A 15,252-nucleotide genomic window follows, 5' to 3' on the forward strand; every position below is an offset into this window, starting at 1 on the left:
GTCACCATTTCCTTGTGGATTTCCCACAGAGCTGAATTTCTGTTGGATTCCGAAGTGGTGTAAAAAAGTTCGGAACTTGTTTATGATGAACTGACTGCCATTGTTAGATATACATACTTTGGGGATCCCGAACCTCGGTATGACCTGCTCCAGTATGAATTTCTTCTCCGCCTCTTCGATTATGGTGGCCAAAGGACGAGCTTCCACCCATTTAGTTATATAATCGATGGCGACTATGTAGTACTTTGCCTGTTTGGTACTAGTCGGCAAGATTCCCACGATGTCTACCGCCCACATGGTGAAGGGTATGGGGTTCAATACTGAAGTCATCTTCTCTAAGGGTTGCTTCGGAATTGGGCTGAATAACTGACATTGCCTGCATTTCATTGCATATTGGTATGCATCAGCCCTTAGGGTCGGCCGGTAGAAACCTTGTCGGAGAATTTTGAAGCCCAAAGCCCTTTCGGCGAGGTGCTCTTCGCAGATTCCCTCATGGACCGTCTCTAGAGCAAGTTTCCGCTTTTTTGTATCCAGACATCGAAGAAGCGGCGATGAGGCCTACCACCTGTAAAGTCTCCCATTTATGGTGGATTAGCTGGTTGCTCTGTATCTGACCCTCTACGTCTCTTTCTTACAGAGGGGCAATGTTTCCTTTTCTAAGAAATCTAGAAGCGGCGTCATCCACGTTATCACCTGGTGGATTTCCATACACTATTTATTGTCGATCGAAGGGGTCGTCATCTTGGTCAGATAAATAGACCCCGTGAGACTTTGCGTCTCGGCCGATGCCAGGCGGGATAACACATCGGCCTTGCTATTGTTCTCCCTGGCAATTTAGCTTAATTCGAATGACAGGAAGGACAAAGACATCTCTTTTACTTTGGTGGTATAGGCTCGAGTTCTTGGCTCCCTTTGCTCGTATTCTCTAGAAAAGTGTTTCACTACCAGCATAGAGACACTGAATACCCTTAAATGTTTTACTTCAAGGTTATTCGCCAAGCTTAATCCGGCCAGCAAGGCTTCATATTCAACTTCATTGTTGGTGAGGGGGAAAGTAAACTGAATTGCTTGACATATCTCAAATCCATCAGGGGATGACAAGATAAGGCCAGCCCCACATTTCGATCCATTTACTGACCCGTCAACGAAAAGTTTCCATTTTCCCGGCTTCTGAATCAACTGCTCTTCGGGAATCAGGTCCTTTTGCTCCGATAAAGTGCACTCCACCATGAAATTGGCTAGTGCCTGGGCTTTTATGGACGTTCTCGGAATATACTCCAAATCGTATTCGCCCAGCTTGATTGACCAGGTGACCACTCTCACTGAGGCATCGGGTCTTGTCAGAATTTTCTTGAGTGGTTGATCGGTCACTATCTGCACTGTTCTGCCTTGGAAGTAGTGTCACAATTTTTGGGGGGCCATGACCAAACCATATACGAACTTCTCGGTATTGGGGTACCTGGTTTCGACATCCTTTATCATATGAGACACGTGAAAAAATGGGTGCTGGTTGCCCTCATGTTCTTTCACCAGCACCGCGCCGAGAATTCGATCCGACACGACGAGGTAGAGTTGCAGCATTTCTTTTGGATTTGGCCTCATCAGCTGGGGTCTTAGTTAGGTAGTCTTTCACTTGCTCAAAAGCCTCTTGGCATTCAGGCCCCCACTCAAAATCTTTCGAACCTTTCAACACAGCAAATAAGGGTAATGCCTTTTCGGCTGACCTTGATATGAAGCGTCGGAGTGCTGCTAGTCCGCTTGTGAGCTGTTGAATGTCTCTAATGCACTTTGGAGGCTCCATATCTACTACTGCCTTTATCTTTTCTGGGTTGGCTTCTATGCCCCGTTCACTTACCAGATAACCCAGGAACTTTCCATTAGTAACTCCGAACGTACACTTGCTTGGGTTGATCTTCATATTATTTTTCCTCAAAGTGTTGAAACATTTTCGGAGATATTCGGCATGATCCTGAAAAAGTGACTTAACAATCATGTCGTACACATAATATTCCATATTGCGGCCGATTTGTTCTTTAAAGATCTTGTTCACCATACGTTGAAAGGTTGCCCCTGCATTTTTAAGTCCGAACGGCATTTTGATGTAAGCGTAAGTTCCCTTCGGTATAATAAAGGTTGTCTTTCAGATGTCTGCCGTGTTCATGGCTATCTGATGGTATCCCGAAAAAGCATCGAGGAAACTAAGAACATGGTGGCCGGTGGTGGCATCTATCAGCTGGTCAATGCTCGTCAAGGGGTAGTGATCCTTCAGGAAGGCTTTGTTGAGTTCGGTGTAATCTACGCACATCCTTTATTTATTGTTTGATTTCTTTACTACCGCTACATTGGCGAGCCAATCTCGATATTCAATTTCCTCAATGAACTTGGCTTTTAACAGCTTCTCGACTTCGGCTTCGATGACTTTCTGTCGTTCTGTGGTGAATGTCCTTTTCCTTTGTCGGGCGGGCTTAGCCTTGGGTTTCACATTGAGACAATGTTTGGCCGTCTTCGGATCGAGCCCTAGCATATCTTCAGTACCCCATGTGAAGACGTCATGGTATTATCTCACCATTGCGATAACCTTCTCCTTCAAGTCAGGTTCCATATTTTTACCTATACGGACCATCTTTCCCGAACACCAGACATATAGTTCGACCTCTTCCACTTCGGTCACCGGCTCAGCGATGGGGCATGACAAGTCATCCTCGAATTTCTCTAACTCAATGTTTAGCAATTATTTATTATTGCTCGGTTCATCTTCCGAATTTTTTCTTTTCCCATTCAAATCACTCTCTTCATACTCCTTGTCTTTGTCAGGATCCTTGAGCCTAATTATTTTTGTTATTTTCTGATCGCCGCTCATTTCTCCTACCCCCTTTTCTGTGGGTAACTTCAGCTTTGGGTGAGGTATGGATTTCACAGCTTGGAAGGCAGACAAGAATGGTCGGCCGAGGAGTGCATTATACTGGCTTCCCACCCTCACAACGTATAATTTGACCTGTTTTTCAGCAGTATAGGGCATTTTACCAATAAGAACAAGAAGAGTAATTGCACATTCACAAGGGATGTGGTGTCCGCCGAAGGCTTCGAGGGGTGCCTCCCGACACGGCTCCATTCCTTATCCTGCCAAGTTCATCTTAGTGTATGTCCAATGGAATAATATGTTTGTCGAACTGCCTCCATCTACCATCACCTTCCATATCTTATTCTCTCTGATTATAGGGTTGATGACCCAGGGATCCTCATGAGGTAGTATAACATCCTAATAGCCCTCTTCAGTGAAGGAGAGGGGCATGGCCTGTCTAGCGGGGCTGAATTGAAATAAATTGTAGACTTGTCGAGCATATCTCTTCCTGGCATTCTTGTTGTCCAGACCAAGGGCACTGTCTCCCGAAATGGTATTTATTTCTCCCCTATACCTTTCTTCGGGCCTCGTGTTTCTCATGTCGGTCTTCTCCAGTTTGTCCCTTAAGTTTCTCAAAAATTCGTTTAGTTCTCCGGCTTTAGTCATTCTCTCTATCAACTTCTTCAGATGGAAACATTCATCGGTGTTATGTCCCTTATCTTGGTGGTAATCACAGTACTTATCTGCATTCTTCTTGGGATCGGCCATCTTCATTTCGGCAGGCGGACGAATCCTGGCTTGACTTTGATATCATGGAGAATCTTTGAGATCGGCGCGTTAAGGGGTGTGAACGCAGTGGAATCTCTACATATTTGCCTTTCTAAGCCCTTGTCAGTCTGCTTTTTCCCTTCATTTTGACGGTCATTCCTTCGGTCACTGTTGGACCCTCGAGAATAGTCAAAATGCACGGATTGCCTATTTCGATCCTCTCTTCGGGGCTCTCTATACCCCTCCAAAATCTCCACCTTTCATCGGATATTCTCACCCCTCATATATATATCATTAAGGGGTTTAGGGGGATAATCATAAAGTGAGGACAAGAGCTTCTTACCTTTGGTCAGGTACAGTCCTTAGTCAAGTATCCCATAGCTTTGGTTTTGTTCAAATTGGTCACCATTCCTGCTTCCTCCTTGAACCTGGCTAGATAGTCACCTAGAGATTCATTCTCTCTATGTCAGAATAGGATAAGGGTTTCAGTGTCATTTTCTCTTCGGCACAGATGTGAGTAGTGCCTTATGAATTTTCCCTTTAGTTGTTAATAAGAGTGAATTGACCGTGGCCGAAGTGATTTATACCACATCGACGCTGCCCCCTTCAGGTACGTTTTGAACATTTTACACAGCATCGTCTGGCTGTGACCAATGCCAGTCATTAATAATTCATATTTATCACAATGGTCTTTGGGATCTCCCCTCCCATTGAACTCTGTCATCTTCGGAAATTGTTTCTCCTCTCCTGAGAGTGGCCGATACGCCTCAATCTCCTCAGTAACGACTGGTTCCCTGTTGAACCTTCTGTCCCCAAACATGGCCTTTTCTAGCCTCGAAAGTCTAGTGTCGGACACGTCGTCGTCTTCCTCCATATCAGAGTCTGATGTCAAAATGACCTTCATTCTCCTTTTCCTGTGGTGTGAGTCATAGTCCGTGGACTCATCTTCCTCAACATAGACTCTCTTCTCCTTTTGAGAACTCTTCGCTCCTTCAGTTTCCTCTAGCGACACCCTAAGCGCCTTCTCCTCCAGTTCTAATTCTTCCCTTCTCAGCTTGATGGCCTTGAGCTTCAGCGCGTCAGCTTCCCTTTTCCTAGCTTTCGCCTGTTCAGCCTTCTCGGCCTCTTTCGATTTTCCCTTCTCCTTGGCCATTCGCTCAGCCCTCAGCTTCCTCAACATGGCATGTTCCTCAGGGGTTGGGATTATTTCGGCCTCCTCATCGAAATCCGTCTCCAAATTTCGAGGGGTAATAACAGATTGCAAGGTGTGGATGGGTTTTGGGTCCGCGAATCCTGGAGGCCCCTGTTCATCATTGCCGTTAGTCACGTCTCAGATCTCAATATTTAATCCCGTATTCCCACAGACGGCGCCAAATGTTATAACATAATTTATGCCGACCTCGTCTTCGTCCAGAGAAGTAGACTTCGGCCTGCAAAGAGAAGAATGTGAGGGATGATCCCCCGATTCACCTCCGGTGTGAGAATAAGTTAATCGGTTTTTAGAATGGATAATTCAGAATACGAGAGAGTACTGATATCTGTGTGTGAATACTAAACGTCTATGCCCACTATATTCGGCCCGTTCCACATTTTAGGGTTAGTGGATGTTGGGGACAGGTGACCTCATCGGCTTCCTTACTGAATTACTCCGAATCTCCATTTCATGGGACGACAATCTTTCGACCTGCTTCAAACCGATTCCGCTTTGGCTTTACATACAATTTGAAGAGAAGGACGTGCCTTGGATAATGCAAGAGTACTAATGCTGTTATTGTTTTAGTCACTGTATATGTAAGAGTAAATCTTTATCATTTTGTATATTGACTTATTGTATATTGACTTGGATTAGTAAGTCGTTTACCTTGTAATATTACATCATGAGCACTTGCCTTGATTGTTGTAATAATGCAAGTGTGCAATACCAGCACTAGCAGCACAGCACCGCCCATGTAAACTTTGAAGCAAAAGGCTTTATCAATTACTATTATTTCCCAATAGGCTCATGCCCTAATATTTGTCCTCTGAGATAGTCCAACAATAGATCGAATATTGTTGTCCTTTTATGATATCGAGTTACTCAATAGTGTTTACCAGTAAACAAGTTTGACATTAATCTTGTGCATGTATATTTCTGTTTTTATGGAGATAGATTTAATCAGGATCATGTTGATGGAAATCCTAAGTTAGCCTTGTAAAAGAGCTTTGCCGAAGATAGTAAAGTTTTCCAGGTCATGTAGCAAGTACTTAAATAATAGTTTCTGGGTAAATTTTTTACCATGATCATTATCTGTTACATTAAATAGTAGTCCAAATAATAACACTGTAAAGAAAGTTATGAAACAGAAACTAGTTCACTTCAGGTATAATTTGCAACACAGGTTTCCATAATTCACAGTTATTGACCTTTTTAGCCCTTTGTATCTGTTGAATCTGACTAATTATGTCATTCAGTGAAACTCCTCTCCTTAACATAAGCTCCAGCTCATTTTTTCTAATAATGAGCTTAATTCTCAGAACTCCAAAACTTTTCTGTGATACTACTATTTTCGAATTTGAATGTTGGAGATTTTTCTCGTCGAACACTAGTGATGGAATTGGAAGTGGTTGAAGATAGTATAACCTGCCTGAGAGCATAACATCCTGTGGCCGGAGAGGCTCTTTGGCTGGCATCGTCTTGAATACTGTATGACCTGAATATTCTTTTAACAGTTTGTTAACTTTCATTGGTGCTTTGTATTCCAGTATATCACCATTTGCCTTGATGAGTTTGTTTTGCCGATAAAAGCAATTTCCCATTGTTATGTAAATGTGCTTTATCAGTATCTCTAATTTTGCTTAGATATATAATATATATCATTTGTTTTGTCGTAATTGATTTTTGTAAATGTGTACAACCATAGAAGAACAATCAATTGTACTTATAGAACCAGTCTAGTAATATTTTAATTTTACAGATTAACCCTGCTGGGGCCACTAATTGAGAAGTCTGTACCTCATACTTAGTAGATCCTTTAGTTTCCTAATAATGATTAGAGTGAAACTTTATTTAATTGAATTATGAAATTAGAACATTAGTTTAATTTACAGGGCCGACAAAACTAATTTGATGATTCGATTCCAGTACCATGTGGCATGTGCATTTCTAGATACAACAATAATGTTATTCATGAATGAATATAATGATTATCATATCTAGCTTATAAGACTGTGTTTTTAGATTATGCTTCTTTGCTTCTTCATTTTTTCTTTACAAAATTGAGGACAATTATAAGAATAGCGAAAATTATATTGTACTATTGTTCTATGGCATTACTAGGCATTAAGTTTTAATGTTTTTTCCTTTCGGCTTTTGGCTGTTATTATGCTTTGTTTGAAACAATCCTGGGTACGTGAGAATTAATGTTGTAATTCCTGAACAATATTATGATTTGATAAATCAGATGTTCAAGGAAGGATCCTTTTCTGTTTTTACTTTCTGGTACTAACAGAGTGATTCTGTCTTAGTTCCTGCACTAAGAAGAATTAAACCGCGGAACCATATTACAAGGCAGGGGATGAAATATATGAATGGTACTCTGCGGTGAATGCATAAACATAGTCATCATCTGCTCCCTCCCTCCCTCCCTCCCCAAAAAGTATTCTTGCTTGTGTTGTTTATAGGATGTTCATAATTTGGACAACCGTAAATGCCTGTCATTCTATCAGACGGGAATTTGAATGTAGTCCTATAAGAATTACAATTCCCAGCCAATCAAAGCACTTGTTAATGTTAAAGTTACCGACTGTTTTATGTCCATTCAGGGCAAGTGCGTTATCACCAGAAACCTTTGTCACAGCGAGGCCACTACCAACTATTAGTGGTAAGTGGTAATTGACGTTGTGATACTTTTACTCGATTAGAGGATTTACAGCAATGAAAAACATCAAGTGAAAGTGGAAGACTTGGAACTAATAAACAAGGCAAGAGGTAACAAATTATAAATAGAGTAAGTGCCTTGTTTCCTTACACGGGGAACAATGGTGGTGGTAATTATAGAAACATGAGTTGGTGATTATTAATGTTAACATTACCAATGCTTCATGCACAAGGTTGCTGGAAACTGATTTCGAAGTACTGAATAAGTTAAATCAAATGCATATCCGCGCTATACTAAAACATAATACAATCCACATCATCGTAATTTACGTGTCAAACTCTTTGAAAATTTACATTGTCAAATTCTATATGTTAAACTTTCATCAATTTTGGGATGTCATTTTTCACAAACAATTCTCTTCTCGTTTAATTTACTTTCAATCTCTTTCTTTTATTTAATACCTCCATTAATTCTTTCTCTTACCAATTTCTCATTCTCTTTCTTTCTCATTTTTATATTTTTAAATTAATAATTTTCAATAGCTTCATTTTCTTCACTAATTTTATCTTTTTCAAAATTAATTTTACTTACACAAATATTCATTATTATATTTTTATATTTAATAAAAAGTTGATAATCAATATTTTTAGCTTGGGTAATAATATTTTTAAAAATTTTATGTTAATAATTTTATTGTATTCTCATTAGCATGTATTAAAAATATTGTATATATATATATTTAGCTATTTCAAAATAATTTTTCATAAAAAAATTACAATATAACCGGGTATCGCTCGGGGAACTAATTAAGTACTCCCTCCATCCCACCGAATTATTTACATACTTTTTACTCATACTTAACACGCATTTTAAGGCTATAATAAAGTAAAAAGTTCTATAATTTACTTTTAGAATCTTTTTTCTGTATAAAATTTCAAACATTATATTTTTATTTAAATGAAAAAATATTTAAAATTATTTAGAAACACATGCTTTACGGCGAGTTTTTAAATACGTGCCGAATGTGTTACCGATATAAGGAATATAATGAGACGGAGGGAGTATATTAGATTACTAGCATAATAACTCGTTCGAGACATGGGTCATTTTCTAAATTTTTTTATGCATCATGCAATTATAATGTTCTTAGTTATTTTCTTATTTGTAAATGTTGTAAAATATCTAATGTATATTAAATACAAGTTAATTCTTTATCAACATGTATTATTTTCATACAATACATTACCAAATTACACAACATTTTTAATATAGCTCATTAAGCAAAATATATATATTCTTATTTGTGCTGTATAATTTGTATTTAATAAATGAATATAAACAGGATAGTCGATGTACGTTTAAAATGAAACGATTAAACTTACTCTATAGAATGTCGTCACTATGTTTACAAAAAAAGCTAAAAATTAACATATATGTTCAATATAAAGTTGACCAAAAATTTTGAATTTTATTTAAATAAACTATATGTACTGTTGAGTTCACGACTAACTTACAATTAACTTACGAAATTTAAAAAAATAAAAAATGCATTACTGAAGTCAGAATGACTTGCAATCATAATATACAATAATGTAAAATTTACAACATTGTCAATATAAAAGTTGATTTTGATGAAAAATGTTACTTTTTGAAATTGAACGTATGTATGTATGTATGAAAAAATGTTATTTTTTTATTTACATTACTGTTAAAAAGGAAAGATTAAGTTATATGTGTATGTGGCAACATGTAAATTATCATATGTTACATTTCTTAGTAAATTATGATGATTTCAATTATTTATATGCTAAATATATGATTTATGTACATTTATATTTATTATTAACATTTACTGAGGCAATTGATTACTTAAATAACATGCATTTATAATTATTCAAAAATTAAAATAATGTAATAAATAAATTGCAATAACTTATATATGGTATTCACATTATCACTGGCAAACAATCGATAACTATTTTTTACGCAATCGAGTACCAATCATGGTTGTAACATAAAATTAAATTATAAATTGTAAAGATTTATTATTGATATTCATTATTTTTTTCAAGAACTCGAAGGAAAAATTGTAATTATATCGTTATTTAAACTGTTTTTAAGTTTCTTTAATTACGACTCTGATATTTCTTCATATAATAATTTGATAACATTATATACTATTCTCCTAAAATTAAATATTTTTCAATTCGATAAAGTTTTATAAGTATCAGTTGAACTGGTTAATTTTTTCAAATTATTGAACAATATATATTTTTTCATAAAATGCATTGAATCAAGGAATTTTTGCATAAATACTCAAATTGCAGAAAATATTTGCAAAATACGGATCAACCTCATATGCAACCACATATACAACTTGTGTCCGTAGTTTTACAAATATTTTCATAAAAAATAGTATTTTGGTATATTCCCTTGAATCAAATGCTACAATATAGTAAATATATAACTTTTATTTGTATAATTTAAAATATTTAAATAATTCAAAATATTTGTAAAATATTTTCTTGATCAATGAATATTACCTATCTAAAAGAATTCTTTTTAAAAGACTAGTTTTTTAATATGAAAAATGAAAAAAAGAGATATATTTAATATATCATCGTAGTTTTAACAAATCTCGTGAGATCTTATATCAAATTTCGATATTTTTAAAACTGGGACAACTCCCAACAACAATTATGCTACCAGTGAATTTAGTAATTTTAATACAAATAATCAATTGACTTTATCCTATCAAGACCTCAAATACATTAATTTATATTAAGATAAGATATTAAAATATTTCACATTATTGATAAAATATTCTCTGCGAACTTGTAATTTAAATTTACTATACGTAGAATGTGACGATGTTTTTCGGCCGGGTCATGTAGTCAAATTTTGAGTATTTTTTTAACAATAAGCCAAGTTTTGATTTCAAATTCGAAATAAACTAAAATACATTGACTCATTATAATTCGAACTTATCTAAATATGTAATAATAATATAGATTATTTACATATAAGCGATTTTATTTTCAATATTTTTAAAAAAAAATTATATATGTGCATTTTAATTACTTTTTATAATAAAAAATATGTTAAAAATATATATGAAATATATTTTCAAACTAAAAAATGATTAATAAATAAGATAATAATTCATTTATGTATTATGCCTAACTTTATATTTGGAATTAAGTTCTTTAAAATTAACTGTTCAAATATTCAATTAACGATCCATTTTTTTGGAATTCAAGTAACTACCTTTAAAGTTAAATAAAATATTCATTTAGTACACTTACATATTATGTGTATGATAAAAAGCACATGTGATAATATGGTGTAGTGGTATGAAGTTGTATATGTGAATGAAATAATTTGGGTTCGATTCCCACAAACCACATATTTTATATAAATATTAAAAATATGGGTATTTTAGTCTTTTCAATGAGACTTTTTAATCTCATCAGATTATCCCTTCAAATTATCCCCTTGTTCTCCTATTATATATAGAAGAGATTAGTACTTTCAGGTAAGGGTATAATCAAGCCGAGCTGAGTCGAATACTGTCAGGCTCGACTCGAACTCGATTTAAATAGTTCGAGTTCAAACTCAAATTCGACCGAGCATTTAATTTCAAGTTCGAAGCTCGTCTCGTATAAGGTTCGGTACACTCGAGTTCGGCTCGAAAACTCAAATTAATTCACTAAATATTAACGAAAATTTGAAATATGATCGGTTCGACTCGAGTTTGCCCCGAGTTCGACTCAATAATAAATAAATAATATATAAAAATATTAAATATTTACGTAAAAATATATTTATAATAAAAAGATTAAAATTAAAAGAGGCTTGATAAGGCTCACAAACTTTATGAGCCATATAATTTGTAGCTCGAGCTCGACTCGGTTAAAAATTTGAAAAGCTGGAACTCGAGCTCGGCTCGATTCTTTTTTAGCCGAATTCGAATGTTTTTACAAGCCAAGCTCCAGTAACTCACAAATAATTTGGGCTCTGTTTGGGAGTGCTGTTGAAAACTGCTTTTCTATGAGAAAAAGTGATGTTGGAAAAAGTGCCGTCACGAAAATTAGACGACTGTTTGGTAATTTTTTTTAATTTATGTATATTTTGAGATATAATATATAAAAATAATATTTTTGAGAAGGTTTGACGATGAAACTGATAACTACTTCCTGCAAAAACTGAAAACAGCTTTTTTCAGAAGTACGGGGGACATGTTTTTGCTAACAGCATCTTTTAGATAAAAACGCTTTTTAAGACAGCAGATTTAAAATTACTGTTAGGTCACACACACACTGTAGAGGGGGGTGAATACAGTGTATAGTACACTCAAATCGAACTTAAAGAACTTGAGTAACAAACTTAATTGAAACAATAAACTCTGTTACAATATGAAACTATTACCTCTCAGTGATGAACAAATATCACGAGAGCTGCTAGGGTTACAATGAATAATCTTCTCGAATATGATAACACTTCTAGTGTAAACCCTATGCCTGTGTTTATATACTACACAGTTACAAGATAATCTCTAATTGATATGGAATATAATTCTGCTTCCTAAAATATATCAATCAGATATCTTCTATTCCAAGTATTCCATTCTTCACGGAATTCCTTCTTCATGCATATCTCTTCTTATGTTTTATCTCTATCTTCTTTCCTTTAATCAGCTACTGTCCTTATCTGATCGTCCTTCAGCACTTAAGTTCTGATATCTATCTTCTGATGATTATCTCCTGATAATATAAGTACTGATATCCTTAAGTCCTGACTTTCAGTATAAGTACTGATCACCAGTTAAGTACTGATCTATCCTGTTCACTCAAGATCTGAAAGCTAAACATAAGACATATTAGCCATGACATTATCAAATATATCTAACAATCTCCCCCAACTTGTAAATTAACAAAATATACAAGTTAAACAGATATTTGATGATGTCAAAAACATTAAGTACAAATGCATGAGAAATAGACTAGATAACTACAACTTACAGTCCTTAAAGTTTTACCAATTTTAACTTCTGATAACAACTTCAATCTGTATAAACATCAGAATTTAAACAGTTGTAGATCTTCGACTTGGCTTCTTCATTTTCTGATCTCTCTGATGTCAGGAGTTGTTCTGAGATAGTTCTTCAACAAACATTTCTCAGCATATCTTAGTTCATCAATCATTCTCCTTTTAACATCTTTAAGCTCTGCAGTATCTTCACCAGTTTGAAAGATTGCAGCTCTGAGATCATTAATCTTTGCTTTCCTTAACTCCTGGTCTAGTCTTATGACATAAGCTTTGTCAGATTCAAGATTGAATTCAAGTCCCTTAATACCAAGATACGTTCTGATCTGTGCAGTATTAGGCTTCATATCAACAATATCCCCATTATGATCTCTGTACTTTGGAACATATCTGCTGTCAGACTTAACAGAATAAAGCCTTTTCTGTCTCTGAATCTGTTCTTTTAAGTAGTTTGCAGCAGTCTCTGTTATTCTGTCATCCACTTGAAGTAAGAAAAGTACATGCTCCAATTCTTCAAAATACTTCAAAGGAATAGCATTTTGTCTTATATGATAAACCCTACCATCTATCATGAAATACAACATGATGTATTCTTTCAAGTAGGTATGGTAAACCATCTATACAGATTCTAGTTGATTCAATCTCTCAGGAGTTGCTCCAATACCTGGTTCACTCAAAGAAGTTGGATCAGCGGTAGTGTTGTGTACTCTTCTTTCATCAGCACTTCCCAATCCAGTTTTATCTCTAACTTCCTTTCCAGTAACTACTCTTGCTTCAAAACCACTTGGAGTAGTCTTCAAAGATTGAGTATGTTTTGCTTTAGTGAATCCTGGTAGGAGTGTTTTAGATCTATTTTCTGATATCAAGTTAACTTGAGCACTGTCAGAGGTTACTTGCTTCTTCTGAATATCAGAACTCACAATGCCTTGACTCTGAACAACTTGAGCCATGTCAGAGGTTGTTTTAAGAACTTTTCTTGAAGTCAGAACAAGATCATCTTTTCCATCAATAATTTCTTCTTCCTCGGGAGGTACATAAGGCTTGATAGGTTCACCAACCTTTTCTTTACCCTTGGATCTTGGATCTATCTGTGGTTGTGATCTAGCCAAAGTTTCTTCAGTATGTACCCTTTCTTTGATCACAATGCCTTTAGGTTTTGGAAGTAACTTTTTACCAGAAGCTTCAGATTTAGATGTGACTTTCTCTGATTTAAGTCTGGCTTCTTCTTCCTTTAAATTTTCCAAGTCCATCCCTGGATTTTCTTGAAGAAATAACTGTCTTGACATTTCCTCATCAAGATCTAGAAGTTCATTTGAACTTATCCTTGTACCAGCAGCAGAACTTATTCTTTTCCCAGTATCAGAACTTATTCTGTGACTATCTTGTCTTGATGTAAATCTTCTACCTTGACTTTGACCACTACCCATTCCAGAGTTTCCTTGGTCATCTTTTCCATCATCCTTTCCTTGCAGTGTCTTGTTGGTTTTGCATTTGGACTTAATTACCTTCTCCCCCTTTTTGGCATCAGCAGGTAATAAAAGAGAGATAAGTAGTTCCACTGAGGTCTGGATTTCAGTAAGTTGTGATTGCTGAGAAGCTTGATTTGTCAGAATTTGATCAATCTGAGCTTGTTGCTTCTCTTGAGTTTTCTCAATATAAGCAACCCTGTCAATGGTAGGTTGGAAGAACTTTTTCTTATCAATTTTCCAAACGTGTTCCTGTTTGATAAAGTTCTCCTGAATCTTGTGTAGCTCTGCATGAGTGTTAGAGTGAAGACCTTGTAGATGTTTAGTACTCAATGCAGTGACTCTAAGCTGGGTTTTAAAATCATCAGAATGTAACATTTCATCAGCTTTAGTCAAGTGCTCAGCAAGATGTAAAGCATTTGGAACACAGGAAACTGAGTTCCATTCGTTAGTCCACTCCTGACCTGCAGGAGTTTCACTCCAAGGTACTGGTGCATCCCCGATAACAAACTTCTTTACCAGTTCAGACTTTGGAAGAGTCTGTTGAGGAGTATGTCCTGAAGGACCTGCTTCATCAGCATCTACAGTTGTAGCAGCCTCACCAGTATCTCCAATATTTGCAGCATCAGAACTTAGAGAATCGGTATCTTCTGATAAGACAACAATGTGAGTAGCAATGGAGGCTTCAGCATCCTCTAATTGCTGATCTGATATTAAGTTCTGATCAACCACCATATCCTGATGCTCACCTAAAATCTGATCATCAGCATCTTGATGCAGAGAAGGTGTTAGTGATAACTCAGGAGTTTGAACAGCATCAGTAACAGGTGTTGTGGAAGGATTATTTGCAGTTGGAGCTTCTAAGAAAAGTATTTGAGGCACAACCAGGTTCTGAATATCAATTTCAGCACTTGTGCCCGGATCAACAAGAGACACAGAAGGTGAACTAGCCTTGGCAGATACATGTTCCTGAGATGAAGTTGATGGAGAAGAAGTGACTGGAGCAAATTCCTTGGCTTGTGAGATCAGAGATTCCTGATCCCATTCCTTAGCTGCTTCCTCCTCATCATCTGAAATTGGCCTTTGTGCCCTCTGTTTCTTGTATTTCCTTGTTGATTTGGATTCTTTGGGAGTTTCAGGAACCGTCATACGTCTAAGCCTCTTGAGAAGCCTAAAACCCCCAATTGCAGAATCCTTCTGAGAAGTTGCCTTCTCAGCTTCATTTACCACAGGTTCTGAAGAAGGAATCTGATCCTCAGAATCTGATTCATCT

General features: G+C 36.2%; 1 protein-coding gene across 1 annotated transcript; it reads right to left on the reverse strand.

Moving 5' to 3' along the window:
• Window positions 1-5,956: 5,956 nt before the first annotated feature.
• On the reverse strand, window positions 5,957-6,406 carry LOC141719290 (uncharacterized). Its single transcript, XM_074521666.1, has one exon. The coding sequence runs from the start codon at window positions 6,404-6,406 to the stop codon at window positions 5,957-5,959; it is 450 nt and encodes a 149-aa protein (XP_074377767.1).
• Between the last annotated feature and the right edge of the window lie 8,846 nt (window positions 6,407-15,252).

Source organism: Apium graveolens, chromosome 4, assembly GCF_009905375.1.
Source record: "Apium graveolens cultivar Ventura chromosome 4, ASM990537v1, whole genome shotgun sequence".
NCBI classification, from domain to species: domain Eukaryota; kingdom Viridiplantae; phylum Streptophyta; class Magnoliopsida; order Apiales; family Apiaceae; genus Apium; species Apium graveolens.